Here is a 27,460-nt window from a genome sequence, read left to right as displayed (position 1 = left end):
TGTTTATTAGTACTGCGCCTAATATTTCAGATTAAAACTTCCAGAGTGGAAGGAAAGAAAAACTTTTTTCTGCCTCCCCATTTCCAGCTACTCCCTGAAGCCTGAAGAAGAGAATGTTAGGGGGGTGGGCAGAGGAAGGACTAGACCATGTGAAAAAAGAACATAATATTTTAGCTGCAGTTCGTTCATTTTCAGCCTTGCATTCAAAAGCCTGCCTGGACATTCCGTTGTGGCGCCCATAACCTAGGCTTAAGGTGCCATTTAGCTCCTAATAAAAAAAAATTCCTTCCAGTAGCACCTTAAAGACCAACTAAGTTAGTTCTTGGTATGAGCTTTCGTGTGCATGCACACTTCTTCAGATACACAGTTTAGCTCCAATTTAGCTCCTAGCTAGCTTTAGCTCCCACCCCAGTTTCTAACACTGGTCCTGAACCTTGCAAACCTCCCATCAACCCGTGGTTGTGCATGGTGGGAATGCAATCCGGTAAAAAATATTGCGAGTCCAATTTGCCCACCCACGGCTGGTCTAGCTAATCCACCTCTCGGCTAAGAGAGCTTGGAGTGGTATAGCCACCACCTTGCCCGACAGCAAGCGCGACATTCGCGAGCAGCTGCGAGCAGTTCAAACGTCCCAGGTTCCTGGGTGGTGGTGGTGGGAACGCGCCGCCGCGTTGCGGAGCCGCCCTGAACGTGCGAACGTGACGGCGGGGCCCTCCCCGCGAGGCCGGGGAAAGAGCCGCCCTGAACAACGACGCCGCTTCTCCTCACAGCCGCTGGGGCAACGCGGCGGGTCTTCGCTTTCTCAAGGCGGGCGGGGCGAAAGTCAATCCCGGCCCCAGGGAAGGGGCGGGCCGGGTTCCGCCGGCCTCACCTCGCCCGGGCGACGTCTCCATTTTGCTTCGCTGAGCTGCGTTAGCGGGGATTGTCGGCCGCGCCTCAGGTGAGAGCGGGAAGGCGGGAACCCGCGGGGGGCCAAATACCGTAGTAATAGTAGCAGTAGTAATAGGGGTAATAGGGGTATTAAGTTCTAGCGACGTTTCCCGTGTTGTGTGTGTGTGTGTTTTAAACCAAACCCGTGTTTGTGTTTGTTTTCCTTCTTGACGACGTGGACGTCTCCTCAGCCCTCGCCCCCCCTTTTTTTGGACAACGGTCTCTCTCCCCGCTTCTGAGCGTGCCAAGTTTTTGAAGTTCAGGGGCTCGAGCAAACAAACAAGCCCCCTCCTCCCCTCCAGACCCTTTCTCGAGAGTTGAACTGCAAACTCTTAATGCTGCGGACATTGCCTTTTCTCTCTCTCTCTCTCTCTCCTCCCTCGGTGGTGGATCAAATTCGGATTAACAGCCGCAGGGCAACCACGACTCTTTTCAACTCAGGGCAAGGTTAGGAATGAGAAGCTTCCCTTGGAAATCAGGCGACCGAGGCTGAGAGTAACTAAGGGTAACGTTAAGGGATAAATGCGCATTATTTTTTCCACATTTCCCTCCCCTCAACCTTGCGCCCCAGGCGGCAGCCGCGGAGATCAGCGCGTGATTTCTTCAGCTGCTAGCATTCTATAAATCCGGCTGCTTGCTCAAGAAAGTACGGGCAGAGGTGCTGCCTCGACTAAAGCGGCAGAGGAAGCCCCAGGAATTGCCCCTTCGTGGGGTTGGTTTGCCTCTGCTGCTAGGCAGGCCCTGAGTCTTTTTTATGATGGTTGTGGCAAGAGATATATACACAGAATATACACACACACACACACACACACACACACACTGTGAACCGCCCTGAGACCTCCGGGTGTTGTTATTTAGTTGTTCAGTCGTGTCCAACTCTTTGTGACCCCTGGACCAGAGCACGCCAGGCACTCCTGTCTTCCACTGCCTCCTGCAGTTTGGTCAAACTCATGCTGGTAGCTTTGAGAACACTGTCCAACCATCTCGTCCCCTGTCGTCCCCTTCTCCTTGTGCCCTCCATCTTTTCCAGGGAGTCTTCTATTCTCACGAGGTGGCCAAAGTATTGGAGCTTCAGGATTTGTCCTTCCAGTCAGCACTCAGGGCTGATTTCCTTAAGAATGGATAGGTTTGATCTTGCAGTCCATGGGACTCTCAAGAGTTTCCTCCAACACCATAATTCAAAAGCATCAATTCTTCGGCGATCAGCCTTCTTTATGGTCCAGCTCTCACTTCCATACATCACTACTGGGAAAACCATAGCTTTAACTATACGGACCTTTGTTGGCAAGGTGATGTCTCTGTTTTTTAAGATGCTGTCTAGGTTTGACCTCCGGGTATAGGGCAGTATATAAATTCAATAAATAAATAAATAGGTGCTTTTGCTCTTTTTTTTTAAAAGTGGCTACTGAACTGCATGCATGCTCTTTGGAGGAAATTTGTTTGCCGATGCGTTTTCAATGTTAACAGTGACTAGTAGCTGCCGCCTCTTGTTTAACACACTGTGAAAGTACTGGAGTTTTTCTGGATTACGCTGAAGTGAAGCATTGCAGGGGCTTGGATTAAGATGACCCTTGGGGGCACATTCAAACTTTACAATTCTGTGATTCTGTGACTGTGTGCCTTTTGCGATGCAATGATTCTTGACACATTTGCTTTTAGTTGTACAGTATGTCCAAAACGGAAAGCGTGACAGTGGGCAAGTGCATGAGTCATACAAGGTAGCTGTAACCCTGGATTTGCCATCCTGCCTTCTGTGCTCACAGTGGCCTTCATTCAACAGGTTCTGCCTGCAGAACTTTGAGTTAATATTAAAGATCTGTTAACTGCTGTTGAGTTTCTTTGCAAACAAGCAGGCTGAGTAGTTAAAAGGTGTGGCATTTATTTATATATGGGGTGGAGATTATGAAGTAATCCTGAAATCGGGACTTCAGACAGAATGAGACTGCACTTTCTCCTTAACCAAACAATGCTATGTGGTCCTGTACTTGCAATTTTTTTATTCATATAAACTGCCCCATCTCAAAGATAGGTAAGATTTTAAGTCCATAAGACTGAAATTTAAATAACCAGATAATGACCATTACATGATTCTTTAGCACTTACCTCATATTAAAACTACCCTGAAAAACTAGCCCTAACAGACTACCCCTACAAACGAACAAGTTTCCTATGTTCTTGTGTGCACTCTTAATGATCACCCTTGATCATACATGAGTGAGCAATTACCCCTGTAGATTTCTTGCTACTATTTCATGCAAAAACATTAATTGAAAGGGTAGACCAGGGGTGGGATTAAAATGATTATCATACATAAAGTGATTTTATGTTCTCTCCCAAAGTGAACCTTCCATATTGATGTTAATAGCTTGTGTTTGAACTCCTAAGCAGGCTGTTACGAATTTTGACTTGCTTTTTAGGAGACTCTGTTTTTGAGAACAATCTCTCTGAGCACCCGTAGTACAGCTTCATAGTACATCATTATTTTCTGTTAATTCAAAACAGCCCAAGCTGAAAACAAATGCAATTACAAGGGGAAAAAAGTGGCTGCTGTTGAGTAGTCTCATTTTAAAAACAACAACAAAATAAAATAAATCAGTCATATAATCTTGAAAGCAATTTTACACACTATATATATGGGTTTCTTAGACACTATCTTATAGGAATTAGTGTAGGCTAGAAACCAGTGAGTATATAATCAGATATGACAAATAACACTATAAATGCTTGTGCACTGAAGCATACATGCTGAAATACATTCATGTAGGGCCATTACATGTGACAATCTGCAGATTGTCATATATGATATAGTTGTATGTTCTTTAGTGCAGACAATCCATAAAGGGCCCCCCAGATTCCTACCCATAGAGTATTCATGTATGCCCCCTTGCACATCTCCTCCGGTCTTCCTTCCTTCAACTCTTGTCTTTCTACATTCCTTTTTGCTACCTTCATTCAATTTTCCTGTTAAGCTCTGTGTTATTACTGGGCGGACTATTGCATATATTTATATGTATTTTCAAAGCTTTTTTTTTATAAAAAAGCAGGGTTTTTTTAAGGGGCCCCAAACAGACTTGGAGTAGAGAAGCTAGGACAAGGCATTACCCTCTGCTGGTGTTAGCCCTGCTGTGGAATGGGACAATTGCCTTCATCGTATCTGTCTCCACCCGGAAAGGGCTAATAGCAGATTGTGCTTGACAGGTGTGAAGAAACAGGGTGGGGACGAAAAGGGTTAAAGCGCCTTTAACCACCTGCTCTCTCAGTGCTACTCATTTCATTCAGTTCCTCTTATGGTTGCTTTATTTTTTATTTTATTTTTTTTAAAAAAACAAACGCTTCATTAGGATAATATAACTGTATTTGTATTTAAATACAGCTGATTTCTGTTGCAGCATTCAGCAAACAGGCTTCCCTTTTTAATGAAGGTGTGTCTTTCCTCTCTTTTCTTCACCCTCATTTAGCTTATCAGTTTTGCCATTAGCACGTAGTGCTTTATCTTCTCAGACTGATTTCTCATTGTCCTCAGGATTGGGTATAGTTCTAGCTGCTGTTATCATATATGCCGCTAATGCTGCCTTTGGCATCATTACTCTCTTGTCTTTAGAGTAAGTTAATAAACATAGTGTTTGGATATTGTAACCTAATATTTGCCCCATTGAGGTTTTTACAAAAAAAAGAGAGATTTTGTCAGTATTTATTTCCCATAGTCGATCTCCCACATAATGATTTGGCCCTCTTATTCCCTGTGGCTCTGTCCATTTCTGTTGTGAAATCTTACTTACGGAATTCCCCTATTTTTTTCTTCTCCAGTTGTATTGCAGTGCTATCTAGTAGACGCCTGTGATGCTTATGCAAGAGCACTGGATTCACTGGTGTGTGGGAAGAATGTAACTTTCCCAGCAACAAAAATATGATGGTTTGAATGCTTTAAAAAAATCTTGGTGTCTCCTGTCACTAAAACATTACCTTAAGTAGAGGATATCTGGATTCCAAAAAACAATTTAGTAACAAGGATGCATTTATTGCACTTTTTAAAACTGCAAAAACCTTCCCTCTATATTTGTAGCTTAATTTGAAGTAGTGGGTACCTTTATCTCATGTTTGGGTTTCGTTCCATTTCCCATTCCTGCAGTTACTTGATAAGATGCTGCTTTGGTGCCTCACCCTTCTCAAACTCTTTAACCAAGTTTCCTTGTTCTTGTGTTCCTTCATGCTTTTTCCTTGATTAGTCAGTTTTATTTACACCACTACCCATTTTGAAATGGCTTTGGAAATTAATGCAAGAACGATAGCATAGCAAAAATGCCCTAAAGCTTCCCAAAACAATCTCTGACCAGAAATGTGCTTTGCTATCGTTCATAGAGAAGACAAGGTTTGGAAAAAGAGGTAAAGGTTTTCCCTTTGAAAATCAGTCTAGCAGAAACTGTAAATGCAAGGTTACCTAGTCCTGGACTGTGGATATGTATAGACATATCTCTGCGTGTCTGCTCCCCTGTCAAGATCTCTTTAAAAGGATTTCTCAAACATTGCTGAAGGTCATCACAGTTTTAACAGTCAACTTTGGATTTTGTTTTACTCTTGCATGGCTTTCTAGGAAACAGTATGGAAGGGGAAGAAAGTGCTGAGTGAACCTGTTAATGAATAAACAGTTCATATCTGGCCAAGTGACAAACAGGCTGGGGCTTTTGTTACCCTGAGCTTCCTTCCAAGCTTTGCACTGAGAAACACTTGGAGCTGTTTGTGACATTAAACCTCTCCTCCCCATTCCCATGGTAAAAGGAGGAGAGATTCTACTCCTTGGGGAGTAGATTTGTGGAGACTTGATTTACTGATCCAGTGATAAAGTGCACAGCCATGCCTCATCAGTGCTTCTCTTCCAAGATTCTGAATTAGGAGGAATGTCTTAATTTAATTTGCATTGCTATGAAGCTTGGCAGAAGAGAGTCTGTTGTAACTGAATGCTACCCAGATAGCCTTAATATAAAAAAGGCAGATCCTTTTAAATTATCTTGAAAGCTTTTAAACTTTAGACTGTTTTTCCTAAAACACACACACAGTTTTCCACAGTCAGATGAATGCTCTGTTTCCTGCTTGGCGTTACATAACTGCCTTTGTGGAGGGTGTGGTCCTCATTTTTTACTTCAGGAGGATACACTGAAACATGGATTAGTGACTCATTGTGAGATGGAAACATAGCTGGCTGGCCTTTAGTAAGCTCATATTATGTGACTTCAGTTCTCTGGAACAACAGAAAATGCCTGAGAGGCCTATAAGGCACTGTGGAGCTTGTAGAGGCTTGACTTCAATTCACCACCTCTGATTTCTAAGCTTTTAAGTCTTTCTCCCTTTTATATGGAGGCAAGGTGCATATTCTACCCAGTTGCTCAGCAAGGAAAAAAAGAAACCTGCCCTTCTGTATTCTGATGAAAGACTATCAAGGCCATTATATGGATGGCACATGCATTAAAACAGGAGTGGGAAACCTTTTTGGCCCATGGACTAGATCGTTATCTCCCTCCAGCCCTTGCGGGTCAACTTTGACATGTAGGAGGGGCTACCACCTGTCATTTGCCCAGCATCATGGTGGCTGATAGGTGGGTCGGATCACCTAACTGTCAAGTAGACCTGCCAAAGGTCTGTTTTGCTGGCATATTCTGCCACAAGTGAACCAGAACCCTACAGCGAGCAGCACCAACCAACAGATTGTTATATCCTTCTGGTGGTGAAGTGCTCACATGAGGAAATCACTTAACTCTTAAGTAAAAGCTCTCAAGTACTTTTCTTTTGTCTTACAGAATGTCGTACCCAGGATATCCCCCTTCAGGTTACCCTGCTTTCCCTGGCTATCCTGTAAGTATTTACTATATTTCAGTTCTATCTCTTTGTCACACTTTAGCACAGCAATAGACAATATTATGCCCTCCAGACATTGCTGGTCATCAGGTCTCATTAGCATAAGCCTACATGGCCAGTGGCCAAAGATTATGGGATTTGTAGTCCAGTCACTTCTGCACTGGCGGAGGAAGAGGAGTGGGGGGGAGCGCACTGCCCCCAGCAGTGCGATCCCGGTGGGGTGCCATCTTGGCTGCCCCGCCTGCTCTCTGCCCCCCCAGTGCTGAAGCATGAAGCTCCACCTCTGCACTTCTGGAGGGCACTGACTTGCTACCTGTGCTCTAGCATGGTTGAAAAATGGTAATTAGAATGGGATTACAGTATGTAGGTGGTGATTGGCTTGGTTCTCCTGTTTGAGTCTATGGGATAAATTAAAAAGGCTTCAGTCTAGAATATGAATAACCCTCATGTATCATGGACGAGATATGCTGTGATAGTTACAGGTTTCTCACAAGAAATATTATACAGAAAGCTGTCTTGGTGTTTAGAGTTCGGGTTTGTGTATAGGCAGCAGTAAGTAAAAAGCAGGGATTATATTTTAAACTGCTATTTTTAAAATTTATAATATAAGGAGATCATACTGTATTTTTATAAAAGTATGTCGCCTTAGAAAGCAACCTCCTTTTTGATCCTCTGAATTTCCTTTATATTTTTCAATACGTTTTCTTACAAGTTTGTAGTGTATGACATGTTCAGTTACAAAAATTGGTTTCATGTGTGATGTACTATGTTGCATGATTTTTGAAGTATGTTTACCTCCCTCCCCCTGCTCCACATCACAAATATTGTCTCTGTGCAGGTAATGATAAAGGTGTGATGTGATCCTTAGTTAGGAACAATGAACTTCTACAGATGTACTTGCCATCAGCAAATAAACTTTTATACTGCAACTAAGATTCAGAGCAGCTTGATCCTGGCCTAATTCTATGAGCAGTAATGATTATTGGCAGCAGCAGATGATTTGCATTGTTTTGCTATGTATTTAGTAGGCATAAACCTTCAATCAGATGGTGCCTTTAAACCAGGTATAGCTAATCTGTGGCCCTCCAGATGTTGTTGAACATGGCCAGTAGTCAGGGACGATGTGAGCTGGAGCTCAGCAACACCTGGAGAGTTGCAGGTTAGCCACCAGTGGTTGAAGCAGTCCCAGGGTAGCTTTCTGGATCAATTTTATTTGGGTTTCAGACAGCTCCCAGAGATATTGCCAGTCCTTCTCGTCCAAGACCAGGACTACTGTAAGAACACTGAGGCTTGTGTTGTTACTATATATAATAACAAGCGCATATTATTGCTTAATAAAAATTAAATTGAATTTTCCCTGTTATTGACACAGATGTAATTTGTAAGGTTCAACTGGTCTAGAAATTATTTTATTGTTGCAAGCATTATTGCATTGTGTTGGTATTGGGTTTTGAAGTTGCAGAGGAAAAGAAAATGTTGAGTGTTTTGAATTGTGCTGAAGGATATTGACTCACACACATCAGTTTGCTTCTGTCATGCATAATGGCATCTTCTGTCCTCCGAAGTGCTCTGAGGTTTCACCACATAAAAGCACAGTTTGTGCTTCTCCAGCAAATGCTCTCAATGACACTTTTACTTCTCTATTTTTCTCCTGTTTCATGTTTACTCAATGGACACACATTGTTTCGCTCTTGTGTTCATCCACTTCTTCATAATAGTATATTTTACTTCTGTTCATAATTTTTTCTTGTTTCAGTGTTTATGCTTTAAATTCTTGTTTGGTCTTTTGTTCATGTTTGGTTTTGGCTTTTGTTTGTTTGTTTGTTATAATGTTGCTTTTTATTTATAACCTTTAATTTTGTCTACTATAATGTGTATTATTTTTACCAGTGTTTTTCTCATTCTCTCCCTCCTCCCTTTTTTATTCATTGTGGTGTCCCCCCCCCCCCTTTTGGCTGCTTTTTGTTTGTTTGTTCCATGTCTACATTTATTTGTTCTGCAATTCACTATTTTAACTGTTTGTTTTTATCTTTCCCATGAGTGATATGGTTGCTATTGTGTAAAGAGTTTTTACTTTTTTATTCAGGTAGCGTAGTGTATTACTAGATTTGTTTGTGTGCGTGTGTGGCAAAATTGTTTGTACTTCTGCATCCAAGCAGGTCCTCTTTAAGGAGGGAGATGCACCGCCACACTCTTTCTGGGCAACGAAATATTAATCAATCCCAGAACCGTATATTGTAAATGTTTGTAGGTCTTAATCTACCCTGAGACTGAACAGTCTCTACTGTATGATGTGCTTATTGCCCTCACTTGCCCTCACTTCCCTTTGTCTTGATGTTGATACTGTATTTTTGGAATAGGTGTGGAATAAATGAATGAAAATGACTTTTATTCTTAGGGATGGTATGGTGAAGAGGAGCATGCCTGCCTTAAGAACAATTCTGTGAACAAAGAGGTTCAAAGAAGCCCCAAGGAGGGCCCCTTTGCAGAACTGTTTATTAGCATGTTTTACTACCTGAGTTGTAAATGTCTTACATCCTGAGTTGCTGAGACAAAGCAAATGTTGGACTCAGAAGCTTGACTCCCTAAGAGGCTCATTTCCTGGCTGATGTTAAAATTAAGTAAAGAATGTGTTAGATTGTTAGCCTTGAAAGAGGGATAGATTTATAGTTTAGAGGTGACCCGAGATAACAAGGAGAAATAGCAGGTGATAGTTTAAGTACTAGTAAAAAAAAAGGTAAAGGGACCCCTGACCATTAGGTCCAGTTGCGGATGACTCTGGGGTTGCGGCGCTCATCTCGCTTTACTGGCCAAGGGAGCTGGCGTACAGCTTCCGGGTCATGTGGCTAGCATGACTAAGCCACTTCTGGCGAACCAAAGCAGTGTACGGAAACACCGTTTACCTTCCCGCTAGAGTTGTATTTATTTATCTACTTGAACTGCGTGTTTTTGAACTTCTAGGTTGGCAGGAGCAGGGACTGAGCAACGGGAGCTCACCCCGTTGCGGGGATTCGAATCGCCGACCTTCTGTTTGGCAAGCCTTAGGCTCTGTGGTTTAACCCACAGCACCACACGCTAGTACGCAGGCTTAAATGCTGCATGAATATTATAAAACACACCCCTATTGTAAAAACTGCTAATTTGAATGGACATGGGATATATGCTATTGTTGAGGGTACATGTTTAGGAGCAAACATGATGTAGGCGGATCGGGAAGCCTGTAAACTGCAGTTTCTTAACCAACAGGAATTGTAGGAGGAATATTCGAACCATCTTAGAGTATAAATTATATGTGATGTGAACTGGAATGTGCAATCCACTCTTTCCAGCATGAGTTGTGGGGTGTGTGTGTGTGTGTGTGTGTGTGTGTGTGTGTGTCTTTGCCCACAGTCTGCTTATGCTTGATCGTGGTGTAGACTTCCTCCTTTCAAAGAGAAATTTGAATCCCTCTAGGAAAGATCCAAGATCCCTGTTGTCCATAATAATTAATTGTCTGTTTCATTGCTCCTTTGGGATTTCTGATCAATGAAGTTTCTCTTTCTGTATTGATAACAGTAGGCATTATGGTTGACCTTGCTTCTGTTACTTTAGTCCGAAGTCCATTGTTGTGGGTTGGGTGAATAAGGGCCAGTGTTTACTCAGCCACAACCTCGGAGGCAGTTTCTGTATAGATCTGTATTTTTTCTACTTCAGTGGTAGACTCCAACAGCTTTGCAGGACAGGATAATTTGCAAAGTGCTTGGAAACTGGGTGCATGCGATGGAGCTTTCTCTGCCTAGCTCAGAGAGGAAGGGAGAAACACTCACAGGGGAGCCCAACTTCTGGCAACCTTGCAGAGCTGGGTATCTGTTTCTTTCTTTGCAAGACGCTTGTAGCCCGGGTGATAAGCAGGGAGTTTTCTGTCTTTCTCTCCTCTGAGCTTAGAGATCTTCAGTCTAGCTTCTGACATCAAATGTTGTCAGAAGCTGTTCAGGTGGAAGAGGCAGAGGTATTCTCCATATCTGGCACTTGATGGTATGTAGTAGTGACATCCTCTCAATTGCAGTTGTTTAATCCACTTTTATATTTTTATATATATATATATATATATATATATATATATATATATATATCCACTTCTTGAAGAGGTTTCCCACTTCATGGACGATGAGCATTCCATGTTAGTATTCTGCTATCTTTGGAAGATGCACCTGTTTACGCAGTCATTCCCTTGACCTATCGACCTGAGTCTCCTGTTTTAACTACTGTGTTGTTTTAATGCAATTGTTTTATGGTTTGTTTTTAAAAATGACTGCGTAAACAGGTGCATCTTCCAAAGATAGCAGAATACCAACATGGAATGCTCATCATGAATTCATAATCCCTTTCAAAAACCATCTAAATTACTGATCATCACTACATTGTCTAGCTTTGGTTTCTTAACCATGCTTTCCATGAAATCTTAAGTGGGAAACTGTAAGTTTAAGAGCTCACTCCAAAACAGGATAAAAGATCTAAGGGAGTTGCAGTATACTGAGAAACTTTAGAAACAGAGATCCAATAACTATAGTCCTAAGCAAATCACTGGTCTATCTTCCTTAAATGAAACCATGCACAGAGCAAAACTAGCAACAGTTGGCATAAATGCACCAAATGTGGAACAAATAGTTTTATAAACATCTATTGAGGACACTACAAATTAACAAGGGAGATATTGGCTTACTTATAGGCCATAAATGGAACTAAATAGACCATATAAATCAAATACGCCCCACTTTCAAACCTCTTCAAGAAGTGGATTAAACAACTGCAGTTGAGAGGATGTCACTACTGATGTTGCTTTCTGTAGAATAGATACTGTTCCATCTTCTTGATGAAAACTTGTCTTAGTTACATGCATGCATACATATTGCAGAAGTTATTCTGAAATGCATGCTTTGAGTACATAAGAGGACTCCAAGATTGGAACTTTATTATACTGTCTCTGGTCCTGGCAAATGCATTTTGAATTTTACATTTACATTTTATTTTACATTAATAATAATAATTTATTATTTATACCCCAGCCACTCTGGATGGCTTCCAACTGAATATTAAAAACAATACAGCATTAGACATTAAAAACTTCCCTAAAGAGGACTGCCTTCAGTTGTCTTTTAAAAGTAAAATAGTTGTTTCTTGCCTTGACATCTGCTGGGAGGGCGTTCCACAGGGCAGGTGTCACTACCGAGAAGGCCCTCTGCCTGGTTCCCTGTAACCTTACTTCTCGCAATGAGGGAACTGCCAGAAGGCCCTCGGCGCTGGATCTGTGTCTGGGTTGAACAATGGGGGTGGAGACGCTCCTTCAGGTATACAGGATCAAGGCCGTTTAGGGCTTTAAAGGTCAGCACCAACACTTTGAATTGTGCTCGGAAACGTACTGGGAGCCAATGCAGATCTCTCAGAACCGGTGTTATGTGGTCTCGGTGGCTGCTCCCAGTCACCAGTCTAGATGCCGCATTCTGAATTAATTACAGTTTCTGGGTCACCTTCAAAGGTAGCCCCACGTAGAGCGCATTGCAGTAGTCCAAGCGGGAGATAACCAGAGCATGCACCACTCTGGTGAGACAGTCCGCGGGCAGGTAGGGTCTTAGCCTGCGTACCAGATGGAGCTGGTAGACAGCTTCCCTGGACACAGAATTAACCTGTGCCTCAATGGACAACTGTGAGTCCAAAATGACTCCCAGGCTGCGCACCTGGTGCTTCAGGGGCACAGTTACCCCATTCAGGACCAGGGAATCCCCCCCACCCCTGTCCCCCCAAAATTTATTGCATTAACTGTTTTAATGGTCAGGTTTGCACTGTATGTATTAGGCAAGCATATTTGTTCCATGTGTGATTTTTTTTTAAAGTACACCAGAGTTGTTTTCTTTAATCCAGCAAGTGGTGGAGCTGAAGTGAGAGCCTCAGTATAGATTTTCAATTTTCTGTGACTTTCTCTAGGTCTTTCTTTCTCAACTGTGTTAACTCTTGATCTACTGCTTGTGTTTAGCCTACAGGGCAAGAGTCTACTTACCCACCTGCTGGTCAATATGCTTACCCTGCTGCTCCTGGAGGCTTCCCACCTATGGGAGGTGGTGCATATCCTGCTGCTCCACCGGCTGGTGGCTTCCCAGGGGCTACAGGATACCCACCCGCACCTGGTGGGTACCCCCCTGCGCCTGCTGGATACCCTGGGGCTCCTCAGCCTGGTGGAATGCCAACTTATCCTGGAGGTAATGTGCTGAAACACTGTTGGCTGCTTATCTCTGCTGTAGTTGAACGCCTGTGTTTGGTGGCTTAGGAAATATAAGGTTGTATCCAGCAAAACCATCCTGTTAGTGCAGGATCCTCAACCTGTGCAGCAGGGCTTCTTTTTCTACCCATCTATCCCCACACTCTCCAGATCTGCTCTGAAAGGTTGTGGAAACCCCCCAGAATGGGTTTGCGGGGGGTAGGCATGAGGAAGAGGAAGTCCTTGACTAACAGGACAACTTCATACAAAACCCTAAGCAAGAAAGAAATGAATCAATGCTCTCAGTGAGGTGGTGGTTATGTTCTCTGTGTTTCAGAAAGGTCAGAGAAGCTTAGATGAAAAGGGCAAAGGTAAATGCTCAGCTCCCATTTGTCTTCCAGTCAGGCACTGAACAGGCTAGGGAAGGACACTGTGTAACTGAAAGTGACTATTCAAGGCCACACACCAGTCCCAATCCCACATAGTGTGAGCTTACTGCATACTTGCCACCATTGGCCCCACATGAGTGACTTTTAAAAAACCTACTATAAAACCAGAACCATGTTAAGGAATAGGTAAGCTTCAGACAAAGGCTGGCTTATCCAGACATACCTTTCCTTTGCTCTCTCCAGGCACAGTCCATGATTTAAAGCTCTGTGTCTGAGTGTGCCACCCCACTCTCCCCAGAGCTTTCCCTGCAACAATCCACTCTTTAAAGTTGAATTTGAGCAAATGGCAATTTGGGTTTTCTGAGGATTGCCATTTGCTCTGATTCAGCTTTAAAGACCAGCTTTTCGTGGTAAAAGCTCTGGAGCAAAAAGAAAGAAAGGTGCTCAGACACTGAGCTCTAAAGCGCATGGACCGTGCCTGGAAAGTGTGGATAAGGCTGGCCCTTGAAACAGCTAGCCTTAACTCTGCAGTGTTTGCTGAATGATTCTTTAACTTGCCCCCCCCCCTCTGCCCACAGCATACAGTGAGCTGCCTGATTCATTTGGGAAAGTTCCTTACTCAATATAAAGGAAAAAAAATATTAGGATTCTGGTAGTGAGCACAAGTAATACAGGTTTTCAAACAGACATTAAACCAACTGAGTATTTTCTAGCTCTTTAATTTGATGTATTAATTATATATTTTGTACTTTGTGATCAAAATATTTTGGTTGCGCTTGCATGGTATCAGATTTTTTATTTTTTAAAATGTATTTATTCCAGGCGCTGGGTTTGGAGTACCTTCAAATGGTTCTGGCTATGGCTATCCGCAACCTCCAACCCAAAATTATATGGGAGGTGGACCAGCACAAATGCCAGGTACTTAACGACTATTGTGATTGGATATGGAAAGGATAAATCATTCTGTTTATGGGTTTAGAGGTGGAATGCACCTGTAAAATATGAGACTAGTGAAGCAAACTTGTATTTGTAAGTCTTACTCTAAGTCTGTATTCCACTGCTGAAACACAAAATAGTAGTTAAGTACTGTTACCCACTGCCTTGCCGGACATCTTCAGGAGAAGAAAAGGCCAAGGAGCAAACCCTACGCAAATTTGAAATGAAGTCCCTAAGATGGTTGGATGGGGCTTTGTACACCTCCTTCTGGCAACTCTGCAGCCAAGCCAGTGCCAAATGTATTGCTCTGCTTTCCTTGGGGCCACATCCTTGACGCCGTGGGGCGGGGTGGGGTGGCAGGTCTTGTCATCTAGGAAGCTCCATACACACCGCCCAGGCCTCTGCCTCAGAGAGGTCACTTCGATGTTGCTAACATAGCAGAAACAATGTGAGAGGCAACAGCTATGAACTACCAGTCTCGGCAGCCACAGCAGGTGCTGTGATTCTCCAGCAGTTTGACTTCAACCTCAGAAGTGCACTTCATGGTCTCTCGAGACAGACAAATGCCTGCAGCTCTTGCACCGGCCTCATGTATAATCCCATGTGGGGACAGTGATTCACAGAACCAGCATCTAGAAGAAGAAGAAGAAGAGTTTGGATTTGATATCCCGCCTTTCACTCCCCTTCAGGAGTCTCAAAGCGGCTAACATTCTCCTTTCCCTTCCTCCCCCACAACAAACACTCTGTGAGGTGAGTGGGGCTGAGAGACTTCACAGAAGTGTGACTGGCCCAAGGTCACCCAGCAGCTGCATGTGGAGGAGCGGGGACGCGAACCCGGTTTCCCAGATTACGTGACTACCGCTCTTAACCACTACACCACACTGGCTCTGGCACCACAGAACCAGCATCTATGCACAGCCCCAGCTGGCTTGTGAGTCCACTAGTGGTCCTGCATGATCCTGGATTGCATGGGTGCTGCTGTAGTTGGCTCCTGTCGTTAATGTTAATCTGTTCAGTGGCAATGCAGATATAACACGACACCCTAGTACAGTGGTACCTCGGGTTAAGTACTTAATTCGTTCCTGAGGTCCGTACTTAACCTGAAACTGTTCTTAACCTGAAGCACCACTTTAGCTAATGGGGCCTTCTGCTGCCGCCGCCCCCGCGGCGCCCCCTGCTTCTATTCTCATTCTGAATCAAAGTTCTTAACCTGAATCACTATTTCTGGGTTAGCGGAGTGTGTAACCTGAAGCGTATGTAACCTGAAGCGTATGTAACCTGAGGTACCAATGTAAGTACTAGCCACGAAAAGAGGGGGGAAATTGGTGCAAAAAAGAGAGGGAACCTGTGAATTTGTGGCATTCCTCCTCATCTTGGTTATGCTGCTGTTCATGCCACATCTGCACTGGGCCTTACCGTAGTCCCACTTCCTAACCTTGTGTCGGAAAGGACCTTGGAAATAAAGATAGGGAGTTCCAGGCTGCAAGTGATAGTGTTTTAATGGTCAGCTTTGCATCCAGCAAGTATTTGTTCCATGCACAGCTCCCTGAAGGGAGCAGGAGATGCAAGGAAAGAGACAGAAATCTGAAGTGTGATTGAAAGTGACACAGTTTGGTGGGTGTTCATGTCACTCTGAAGCCTGCAGGCTTCTTTGCAAGTCCTGAAGTTCTCCCTGATCTGCATGAGGAAATATTAGCTGAAAACCAGTGCATGAATCAGAAGCAGACTTCACATTTTGCTATCATGATATTTTATGCACACAGCATGGCAACAGTAAAATCTTATTTCAATTTTCTGTTTTTCTTAAGCTGGGTATCCAGGTGGACCAACTCCAACACCACCTCAGGTATGTCATTTTTATTATAAAATGGGACAATGTTGTTGGTTTTATTTGATCATGGTGGGAATGCAAATTGTTTTGACGAAGAAAAAATGTTGTGGTCCAGTTCTGCAGATCAGTATAGAAAACTACTCACTTGTGTATGCAGCATATTTGAATACACCTCTTAGAGTTTGGCTTGAGAAGCCAGAGGATGCTGTAAATATAACTGAGTCATTCAGTCTTAGGGGGCAAGCTTTCCTTTTGAGGGAAATCAAGCTAAGCAAACTATTGGTTAGGTTGTTGCAAGGGCTCTGGGTGGACAAGTAGAACCAGTTTAAACTACAAAAAGGTATGCTTAATGAAAGTATAAGAAAAACATTCTAAGGGAGGTTGTGGAATCTCAGCTCAGGCATACACCAGCTGTACTTCCGGTGTGTGTCAAATTCCCTACCTCACTTCCTTGTGACAACCATAGTTTGTCATCCATATGTGGCAAACCATAGTTGCTGCATATTTTGCCTCCAGTCCTGAATTAGAAACCATGATTTGAAATGGGAGAGGAACTTACTTGCCTGATTTTGAATAAACTATTGTTATCATGTATTGGGAAGGACAGTAGATGAATTGGAGTACACAAGGAGAAGATCGCTTGGGCAAGCTTGAGCTGTAGCCTTCCATGTAAAAGAAAGAGCTGGGGGCAAATAATAATAATAATAATAGTCAAAATAGTAAAATTTAAATAGAGGGAGAAGTTTGATATTAGTTTTTTAAAACCTGCTTTTAAATTAAATGCTAATAAAACCCTTCTGCAGTAGCCATTTGTAAAGGCCTGTCATGTTTTGAGATTTGCAGCCTTGATGATTCCAGTGTGGTAACTTGGAACATAATAGATTTTGGCAACAGTTACACTTCACAACAGGGTTCCCCCCCCTCTAAGCCGTCCCCCTTGAGGTTCAGGCCACTGTTGCTTTGGAGTAGACATAGTGAGCCCTTGTTCTCAGAATTCAGGATCCCAGTTCATCACAGGACCCTCCTAGGGGCTTCTTCTACCACCTCCTTGTGCTCAGATTCCTCCTCCTTCCTTCTCTTAGACTGTACACAGTTGACACAGGCAATGCTGTTGCCTCTTGCCTCACCCAATAAACTTTCCTTTGACTCCCAAGGGAGTGAGGGATTGCCACCCTCCTACTTATCGTTGAGTCAGCTGCTTTAAAAGAGGGTTAGACAAATTCATAAAGGATATCAACATTAGCCATGATGCATGTGTTCTGTCTCCACAGTCAGAGGCTGTATGCTTCAGAATACCAGTTGTTAGAAACCGCAGGAGGGGAGAAGGCTGTTGTGCTTGCAAGCTTCCCACAGTTATTCTCTCCTTCTCCCTCTCTTTGCCTCAAGCCTACCTCTCCCTCTCTGTGTTTCTGTTTTAGCTCTGAATGCTAAGGGAGGAGATGTGTCCTCCAGCCTGAAATAGATTGCTGGGGAAATTTCCTGCAAATACTTATAAAGGCTTGAGCCGATGACAGGCGCCCCATCATATTAGTAAACCAATTCTGTTCATCTGGAATATATTGGCCTCCCGACTGCTTAGGATGTCTCTCCTTTCCCTCTAAAGTACTAAAGTCATTGTTGAGATTGAATAAGCATTTCACATGGATCAATAACATGGTAAAACAGATTTCTCAATCTCAGCCTGCAGCAATGACTCAACATATGCAAGGCACAATTCAACCAGCTCCGAACTTTGACGCAGGGCGGGATGCAGAAATCCTGCGCAAGGCTATGAAAGGGTTTGGTAAGAGCGGTTTTGTGTTTCATACAGTGTTTGTGTTTAAACTTGTGTAGGCCCAGAAACCAAACTTCTCTACCTTAATCCTGTACGTCTCTCACTAGATCCTTCCAACACTCACATATATTTTAACCATAGTCTTTAACATAACTTGGGGTGCAAATCAGCCTTTGACTCTACAACCTGAACTGTTTATATGGAATATTTTTTCAGCATGGCTTCCTCTTTCCATGGCTTGGTTTCCATTTTGGATTTTTAAAAATAGAAATACTGGGCAACAGTGAAAAAGAGCAGCAAGACTTGGGGTAGATGGGTCTGTAGAGCGGGGCATGAAGAATCGTAACCATGAGAGAGGATTGCACAACGCGCAGGGCACTAGATGCTCCTTGATACTGTCCTTGGCAGGGAACTCCCTTGTCTAAAGTGTATCCAACACTGTCCAGGGCAGATTTTGGTGGTGCCTGATTTGGTGGCTGCAGGTGGGAGGAGAGGAGGTGAAGTTCCATTGTATGAGAGAAGTCCACTTGCACAGTTGGATTCTACCCCAGAACTTTTTGTCAGATGTCCCCGTGTTTGAAATCTTTTCCCTACAGTGTACATTGCTAAATACCTGCTTTAAGCAAGCCTATGAGATCTCTCTGCATTCAAACTCTGCAGTGAAGTAGTTTCATTTTGTACAGGAAATCTATGAATGTGAGCAGTTTGCAAAGTCTCTGTACTAAAGCAGTGTTTTTGCCCGATATTGTACACCTTGGGGTGTACAATAAAAGGGATGAAATGGCTTGATACGAGACTACACTGAGTTGCCTTCTTTCTCCCTAGGAACGGATGAACAGGCAATCATTGATGTTGTGTCCAACCGCTCCAATAGTCAGAGACAGCAAATTAAGGCTGCTTTCAAGACCATGTATGGCAAGGTATGATTGCTGGTGATTTTGTTTTAGTCATAATAATGGAAAGCAAATCAGCAGCTGGTACAGCATATGGACAGCTTGTGTGCTTAACTGTCGTGAGCAGAGTGAGGTCTGTAATTTAACTTCATTTCTTTATTTTGTCAAATACTGGACCCTCCCCTGTAGTGGTTTTCAAGAAAGCTAGGAGCGGACATGGCTGTGCTTTACTAGTATAATGTGTAACAGTGAAATGTTGACAGTAGCTTCATGTTCAGTATGTGCTGAGTGATGCAACCTATTTCAGACAGAGGCTCTCTCCTGTCATAGAAGATTCCAAATAGCTCTTTGACATAAAAAGTCAGTATGGGCCTTGTTGAGGTACTAGTATTGACATACAAGGCACATGTCTACAACACACCAACTCTTTTGCATTCTGCTGTATAAAATAGTAATTTCTTCTAAAATGGCTGCCTGTGTTACGATCCCCTAGTTTAAAAGAAGTTTTAAATTGATTTATTGTGATTACTGCCTTCATTTTCTGTCTTGAAAATATGTCTCACTAAACTTCAGTAAACATTGATTTGCCAGCAGCTGAACTGTACATTTTCAATCTGTGTGCGCATGCATATTTTATGAATGTATGTCTTTCTGATACCACTTTGTAATTGGACAGGATTTAATTAAAGACCTGAAGTCGGAGCTAAGTGGAAATATGGAAGAGCTGATCCTTGCATTGTTCATGCCAAGTACTTACTATGATGCTTGGAGTTTGCGGCATGCCATGAAGGTATGATTTTCACTGGCATTTATTTTCATGTAAAATGAGCACATTAACTGTAAAGGACTGTAAATGCTCAACTAGCTCAAAGTCATTTCAAAATTTATTTTCAGTAATAAAGGTGAAAATTGTGTTAATAGATTTTAAAATTAAGGAATATATGCAGTGTACATTTCCAGAATATTCACAGACAAATGCAACCTGCTCCCACTCTCTCAAAATTATGGCAAATCTCTCATAAAGATAGGCCCCAATGCCTGTCTTGCAAAATTAACCATGGTCCTTTGTTTTGCATATTCTTTTGTTCTACTCACAGAACCCCACTTCTTGTTTTCTTATTCACTTGGCTTTCAGTCAGAGAGTCAGAGATGATTATTCTTCCCTCTCCCAGTTCTTTATTCCACCCCCCCACCCTGTTAGAGTTGGGGAACGGGGCACATGTGCAATCCAGGAACGCCTTGTGCATGGCAGAAACAAACCACCAAATTAACACCCTGCCCTGCACCCCCACCCCCAAATCCATTGGAATCCACTCCTGGTTTTCTCCTCAGCCCCCTTCAATTTTCCAGAAAGGCAGGTTGGGAGTGGCAAGAGCTGGGGTGGGGAGGCGGGTGAGAGAAACTTTTAATGTCAGGCATACAGAAGAAGAGTGACAACGCTTCTGTCATCCTCAGCCAACAAGTCAGATATGCAGCGCTAGCTTGTCTCCAGTAGCAGGGCTGGGTGACTATGATTGATCTGAATGCAGAAATACCTGTAAGACAACTGTGGGAGTACTTCAGGAGGGAGGCAGGGATGCTCATTCTGTGAATTTAAGCTACAGTCTAGTTGAAAATATTGCTCCACTGACAATGAATGAAACCTGTGCAAAGAGCATAGCAGTGCCCAAGTGTAATTTATATGTACATGGTACAAATTCCTAACATGAACCTCCCCACACATCCCTTAGTTATTTTAAGAAATGGACAAGGCCTTCTGTGTTCTGAAAAACTGAAGGATTGATTGGTGTCCTTGCTCAAGCTCCTTACATTTCTGGCTGCATGACTTCTATATATACCCAGATATGGAAATATGTATGTGTTAGAGATACAATTGACAAATGCCCTATAGACACAGTTCCCTGGTTGTAGCCAGCTGGGTTTTACTAATGCATAGACCCATTAAAATTAGTAGACCGAAGTCATGTTCGCCCGTGCTTGTGCCTGCATTCTGTTCATTTCCAGTGAGACCATCACTGGATTATGCTCTTAGATTATAATACTTTTCTTCTGTAACAAACCTTGGGAAGTATTGGTAGCTGGTGGCTAAATGAAGCAAGTTTGTTGGGTAGGTTTTTTGCATGAGCTGAAAGACGCACAATGGCTTGCAACATGATCTAGTTGAATGAAGCAATATGGCTCAGATGTTCCTACAGTACAAAAAAGTGATCAATCTTCTTTCTAATGTAATAAAACAATTAGATGTTCTGGTCAGCTTTCTGAGCAGCCTGCATTGAGGTAATGTCTGTAGTGCTTTGTTTCTCTGCCTGCAGGGTGCAGGCACACAGGAGAATGTGCTGATTGAGATTCTGTGCACAAGGACAAACCAGGAGATTCGAGAAATTGTCAGATGTTACAACAGTGAATTTGGAAGAGATATCGAGCATGATATTCGGTCTGATACGTCAGGACACTTTGAACGATTACTTGTATCTATGTGCCAGGTAGGGTGAACAACCACCTTCCGCCGCATTTATGTTTACCAAGCACACGTTTACCTTGTTCTCGATAACAAGGCCACCATATAAGTATCTAGTTTGCACCAAGTAGAGTTCCAGCTGTAAGTTTTCCACCCCTTTTGAAATGTATCCTGAGTTAGGTACCATTGCTTGTATGAAATAGGATTTGATGATAAGACTAGGCTTTTTCTATCAGATGGAGATTTCAAATACATATCTCTTGAAGTAAATGGTTTTGACTTAACATGACCCTCTAGGACCCGATCAATGTGACATTCAGCTCTGAAGGAGACCTATTACTGAATATTATTGAATAAAACAGACACAGTAGATCAGTAGCTCCCAATTAGCTTAGTACTGTGGACCCCCCTTTTTCAAAATCCAAGCCATAGACCTACTTTTCAAAATGTGGTCGTTTTTGTTATGTAAATGGTGCCACCATACACTTCAACATGACCCAGCACAAAAACCAAGGATGTGTGTCTTCTGGGCTGCGCTCCTGCACGAGTCATTTGGCCCACACACAAACATGGTGCCCAAAAACGGGATGTATTTGACAATTTTCCCCCCTCTTAGATGCAACCAAAATACTGTGTTAAATAGACTTGTTCCATCTTGCCCAAACCAAAACTCTGATTTGGAATACATCTCTCCTAACCAGTTCAACCTGTTAATGTGTTGATACAGGCACAGATCATGGACCAGGCCTCCTCTTTTTGCACATTGTATTGAATCCCCCCCCCCAAAAATAGGCACTTTTATTAATGTGCTGCCACTCTGTCATATCTTGCTCTATGGTCCTTTGGTTCTCCAGATGATGGACTCCAGCTCTAGTCTGCATGGGCCACTGACGATGGGAGGTTTAGTCCGGCAACATTTAGAGAGCTGCAGGTTCCCCCATCCTCTTTCTCGGAACAAAATTGGTTCATTTCAATGCTCACAATCTTACAGTGCCAAGAAAGTTTGAAACTAGTCTGTCTATCCAGCTCAGTTTAAATTTCTCCCCTAAGTAATTGTCATTGTTGACAATAAAAGTAATAAAAGTACTGGACTAGTCTGTTGTTAACTGATAGAAAGATAAATAGTTTGGTCATGTTAGTAGTATTTATCTTATACTGTGGCTCTGCTTAATTTAGCTACCACTGTAACGTGCAAGTATAAATTTCTAATTTCTCCCTGGTCACAGTTACAGTGGCTTTAAATGTAAATGAATCTTGCCTTGTCCTCTAGACGGTTGAAATCATGAGATGACTGAACAGTTGATCTTAGTTTTGCTCATTTCGTTTTGCATATTTGTGGAGCCATAGCTGTGTTCAGACAAGGATACTATAAAGCATAAATGGAGGCCAGATGTTTAATCATTTGATTTGCTATGTCTAAATGTGTGTACTTGGCAAAAAAGTAAATTAAGAGAGGGTGGGCATCCAGGGAAAAAGACTTGGCAATCCTACCTGCCATTGAATCCAATGAGTTCTGACTATGCACAATTTCTGCTGTGATCCCTGGAACGCAACCCCTGCATAAGTTGTGGGCTTACTGTATATAATAGTAGTAATCAATATTTTTCTCCCTTACAGGGTAATCGGGATGAGAATCAAACTGTAGATTACCAAAAGGCTCAACAAGATGCTCAGCGCCTTTTCCAAGCTGGTGAAGGGAAGCTGGGGACCGATGAGTCTGCCTTCAATATGGTCCTGGCAACTAGAAGCTTTCCCCAGCTGAAAGCCACAATTGAAGCCTACTCTCAGGTAGACAAGAAGGGGGGGAGGGCATTTGTGTGGACTAGACAGGACTGGATTTGGCTTTCATCAGTTCTTTGGCTAAAAAATTCACATTTCCTACTTATATTTTTGCAGGTTGCTAACCGAGATTTATTAAGCAGCATTGGCCGGGAGTTTTCAGGAAATGTAGAACGTGGTTTGAAGGCTATCGGTAAGGGACTTTTCCTGCATTTCACTGTTCAATGAGGTCATTTTTATGGGCAATTTATTTACCAAGCACCTACAACTATTAGGTGCTGGAAACTTCACTGATTAATGAGCATCAGCTGGGGCTTCAGTGCCCTTCCCAGACCTGTAAAATAATTTATGCAAAATAAGAGGACTGGCGTCAGTTGCTTAATTTGCGCATATAACGTACAGTGGTATCTTGGTTGTCAAACTTAATCTGTTCCGGGAGTCCGTCCGACTCCCGAAACCGTTCGAAAACCAAGGCATGGCTTCCGATTGGCTGCAGGAGGTTCCTGCTTTCAAGTGGAAGCCGTTTCGGATGTTTGGCTTCCAAAAGACAGTTGCAAACTGGAAAATGTACTTCTGGGTTAGTGGTGTTCAGGAGCCAATTTGTTCAACAACTAAGCTGTTCAAGAACCAAGACTGCTTCAGATTGCTGGTGGTGCAGTAATCCATTCCCTCCACTAGGAGGCACACTCCCTAAAGCAAGCCCTCACTAGGAAATGCACTACCCATTTCCTCCCTAGAACCAGTTAGGGCTGATCTAACATTTAACTCTAATTTGCCTAGTAAGGACATGATTGTTATTTTTAATTACTATCGGGTTGGATAATTTTATGCTTTTGAACTCTTGGTCTTTGTATAATCTTTATGTTATGATATACTTGGGGGGGGGGAATGCAATGACAAAAAATGCAGTTTGGATTAAAGATTCTGGCAGGTTGATGCTGTTAGAATCTTGTGGCTTTGAGCTGTCAGTGTCAACTGTGAGTTGATCTTAATACTGTTTTATTGCAGTGCAATGTGCTCTGAATCGCCCAGCCTTTTTTGCAGAGAGGCTTTATCATTCCATGAAAGGAGCCGGCACAGATGACTCTACCTTGGTTCGAATTGTAGTCACTCGCAGCGAGGTAAGAATTTATTATGTGTAACTTTTACCTAATATGTAATTAAAGGCCGGTTGTTTAATCTTGTTTGTGTTCATTATATACACAATCTGGCCATATTTCCAAAGAGGTCAAGTGGCTCCTTTATTAAAACGCAAATCCATCACAGTCTTTTACTGTATGAAGTTCAGGCACAATGGAAAGGTAACAGAAGCTGTAAACACTTTTGACAAATTGATAGTTGAAACTTTTCTGGTATTATAAGCAGCTTTCTTTATTAAACTTGTACAACCCAAGTGGCACATTGTATAGATTCAAGGCCATTAGTGGTGATGCCAGTTACCTGAGCTGGCACAGATCTAGATGATAAAGCACTCTTCTTTTAGGTAGCAGACTCAGTGCCACATTGTTCCTGGCAGTGATAGTTGCCCCAACCTCAGACTTCATTGTTGAGTCATTGCTTTAGAGGCTTTCCAGGTAGAAAGACTGGCTATGAACATGAGGTGGGGGCAGCTGCAGTTGCCAAGACAGGTTGGAGCCATGCACTTTAAGAATGAAAGCAGCGTACTGTTTCATGTATTTATTGTGTGTGATTGCTTTTGTCGTGTTATTAGGGCTGGCAATACATCAATATCTTGCCCAGGACTGCTAGGAGGGGCAGACCATGATGACAGCTTCACTCAGTGGTATGGGTGAAACTGCCACCTCCTGAGCGAAGCCGCCATCCTACTGTGCAAGGCACCATACAGCTTGTTCCTCCCTGTGCTTCTTTAAACTGCTTGGCTGAGCACGCCGCTGCCCTCGCCAAGCAGTTTTGCAGATCCCCTGACACCGCACAAGCCAGCGGTGGGGGGGGGGGGCTCTGTTAAAGTGCTTCCCAGCCCCACTCCCGCTTGCACGTGGGCAGGATTGTGGCTGGAGAAGTGCAGGCTCTGTCACACTTCTCCATCGAGGTGTGCACCCCTCAACAGAGACGTTTAAAGGAACACCCACCTCTCCTCTGGCTCTGTTAGACTTCACCTGCGGAGGCAAGCATGTGTGCACTTGCCTCAACTGCTGCCGCTTAGGGGGTTGGATGGGCTCAGCCAGGGGGTGCAGAGGCTGCGTGGATACAGTGGTTTTGCACCCCATGGCTTGAGGACCAGGCTGTGTGCACTTGGCTGCCTTTGTCTGGGAGGGTGAGCTGTCTGTTACCACCCCACAAGGGAAGAGGCTTGCATAGGCAAGGGCAGTCAACGCACAGAGCCTGACAGGCTCTGTGAACTTGGCTACTGCTGCCTGGTCCATCTTTTTTTGGGGGGGGGTAAGCTGGCTGCATCTTCCTCCCAGGGGAAAGAGGTACCACACCAGCAGAGAGTGCCTCCAAAAGGAGGCCCCTGCTGCTGGCACACCAGGGCTCTCAGTTGGGGGGTAGGAGCCTTCCCATCCACCAGGCGCTGGGGTGAAAGCACCTTAGCTTCCACAGTGAGAGCTGAGGTTGGTTTCACCCCTTGCTGGTGAGACACCACAATGTTGAAAATGTACCGTATTTTTCGCTCTATAGGACGCACTTTCCCCCCTCCAAAAATCAAGGGGAAATGTGTGTGCGTCCTATGGAGCGAATGCAGGCTCCTTGGCTTCAGCGATAGCAACGTGAAGGCTCCGAAGTGCAGAGGGAGGCTTCGCGTTGCTTTCGCTGAAGCCTGGAGAGCAAGACTCTCCTGGATTAAGGGATAGCCGCCCGAAGCCTTTGGAGCGCAGCGCGAGTTCCCGCTGCGCTCCAAAGGCTTCAGCCACGCACCTGCCTGGAAGCCGGAGCTTCGCTTGAAGGGGCGCTGCGCAGTTCTCCCTCATGCGCAGAGAGGGAGAACTGCCCAGTGCCCTGGCTTCTGCCTTAGCCGCGCACAGCCTCTTTGGGCAGGGGGAGCCTTCATCCCACTGCCCTGAAGAGGCTTGGCGCGGTTATCCCAGAAGCCAGATCCCTCTTGCTGTTCTGGCTTCTGGGATTCAAAATATTTTTTTCTCTTTTTTCCTCCCTCCCCCCCCCCCCAACTAGGTGCGTCTTATCCTCTGGTGCGTCCTATAGAGCGAAAAATATGGTAACACTGCTCTAGTTATTATTTGCATGCTATCTTTCCATAGTGAAAACTATGCCTTCAGGAAAGGTGGCATACAAATAACATGATGAACTTCTCCCCTGATGTGGAAGGTTGCATTACACATCATCCACTGTACCAGAGAGTAGCATATATGCATTACTTACTTGTTCACAGAGAGCAGTAATAGAGGTTGGATCGCTAGGCAAACCTATGTCTTGAGTAGCTTTGTAACATGTTGCAGACTGTGTTTCTGGTGTCAAATTAATTCTTCCTCATCATCAAACTGGCACTGAAGTTTTAATGCCCGGTGCGGCTGAATGGGGCACAATCCATCTGGAATTTCAGTGGCACTAGACCTGCCTGTTGAGTTTAATGGGATTCATGAATTAAGTTGTGTCTTCTCTCAAGTTGTCTGCTTTGTTTCTTTTGGCACAGATTGATCTTGTACAAATCAAACAGATGTTCACCCAGATGTATCAGAAGACTTTGGGCACAATGATACAAAGTGACACAAGTGGAGATTACAGGCGTCTGCTCGTGGCCCTTGTTGGTCAATAGACCACGCTGAAACAAAGAAAATGGAAAATGAGCTGCTTGGGCAAATGACTATCATTGCATATAAGAGCATAAGTTATCCTAGACAATGTAAACAAGTATGCTTCTAATGGATGGTTTATTTTGCACATATAATTGCCTTAATTTCGCACATCATGTACTTTATAAAATAAGACACCTGCTGTCTGTCTGAGTTGTAGTGAAGTGTCTTTTTCTTGTTACTGTGGTTATACTCAATACATTAATATAAATCAGTATCTCTTATTTACAAATATTAAATAACCTTGGATTGTAGCTAAATTACTCAGAGTAGACTTAATGAACCACAGTAGTAGAATACAACCACCCCTTACTCTTGTGAGCATTTCACACATACAAGAAAGAGTCCTTTCTACTTAGGAAATTTTTCCTATATGTACAAAGTTTGTAGCAGTTCAGAACATGCCGGGGTGGGGAGAAAAGGCTATAATAAAGTATCTTGGAATAATGCATGGCTGTCTTGCTGAAACCTTCAATAAATATGCAAAATAACAAAACAGTACTAGAAGCCATGCCAGAATTATCCCCGTTGGAACATTTTGCAAGACAATCACTCACACTACAAAGAGCTTATAACCTACCTACTCTCAGCAGTCAAGAACATCAACACTGGAGGGAG

At 43.4% G+C, this 27,460-nt stretch overlaps 1 protein-coding gene across 1 annotated transcript; it reads left to right on the top strand.

Annotated features, from left to right (window-relative positions):
* Positions 1 to 781: 781 nt before the first annotated feature.
* ANXA7 (annexin A7) lies at positions 782 to 27,291 on the top strand. Its single transcript, XM_081191779.1, has 13 exons — positions 782 to 940; positions 6,723 to 6,777; positions 12,791 to 13,013; positions 14,224 to 14,319; positions 16,146 to 16,183; positions 17,849 to 17,951; positions 18,768 to 18,862; positions 19,512 to 19,625; positions 21,148 to 21,318; positions 22,911 to 23,081; positions 23,190 to 23,265; positions 24,081 to 24,193; positions 26,683 to 27,291. The coding sequence occupies exons 2-13, from the start codon at positions 6,724 to 6,726 to the stop codon at positions 26,803 to 26,805; spliced, it is 1,377 nt and encodes a 458-aa protein (XP_081047905.1). The 5' UTR covers positions 782 to 940; position 6,723; the 3' UTR covers positions 26,806 to 27,291.
* The last annotated feature ends 169 nt before the right edge of the window (positions 27,292 to 27,460 follow it).

Source organism: Podarcis bocagei (assembly GCF_964188305.1).
Source record: "Podarcis bocagei genome assembly, chromosome: 4".
NCBI classification, from domain to species: Eukaryota; Metazoa; Chordata; class Lepidosauria; order Squamata; family Lacertidae; genus Podarcis; species Podarcis bocagei.
The sequence above is the reverse complement of the archived record's forward strand: the minus strand, read 5'-3'. Positions and strand labels throughout refer to the sequence as shown.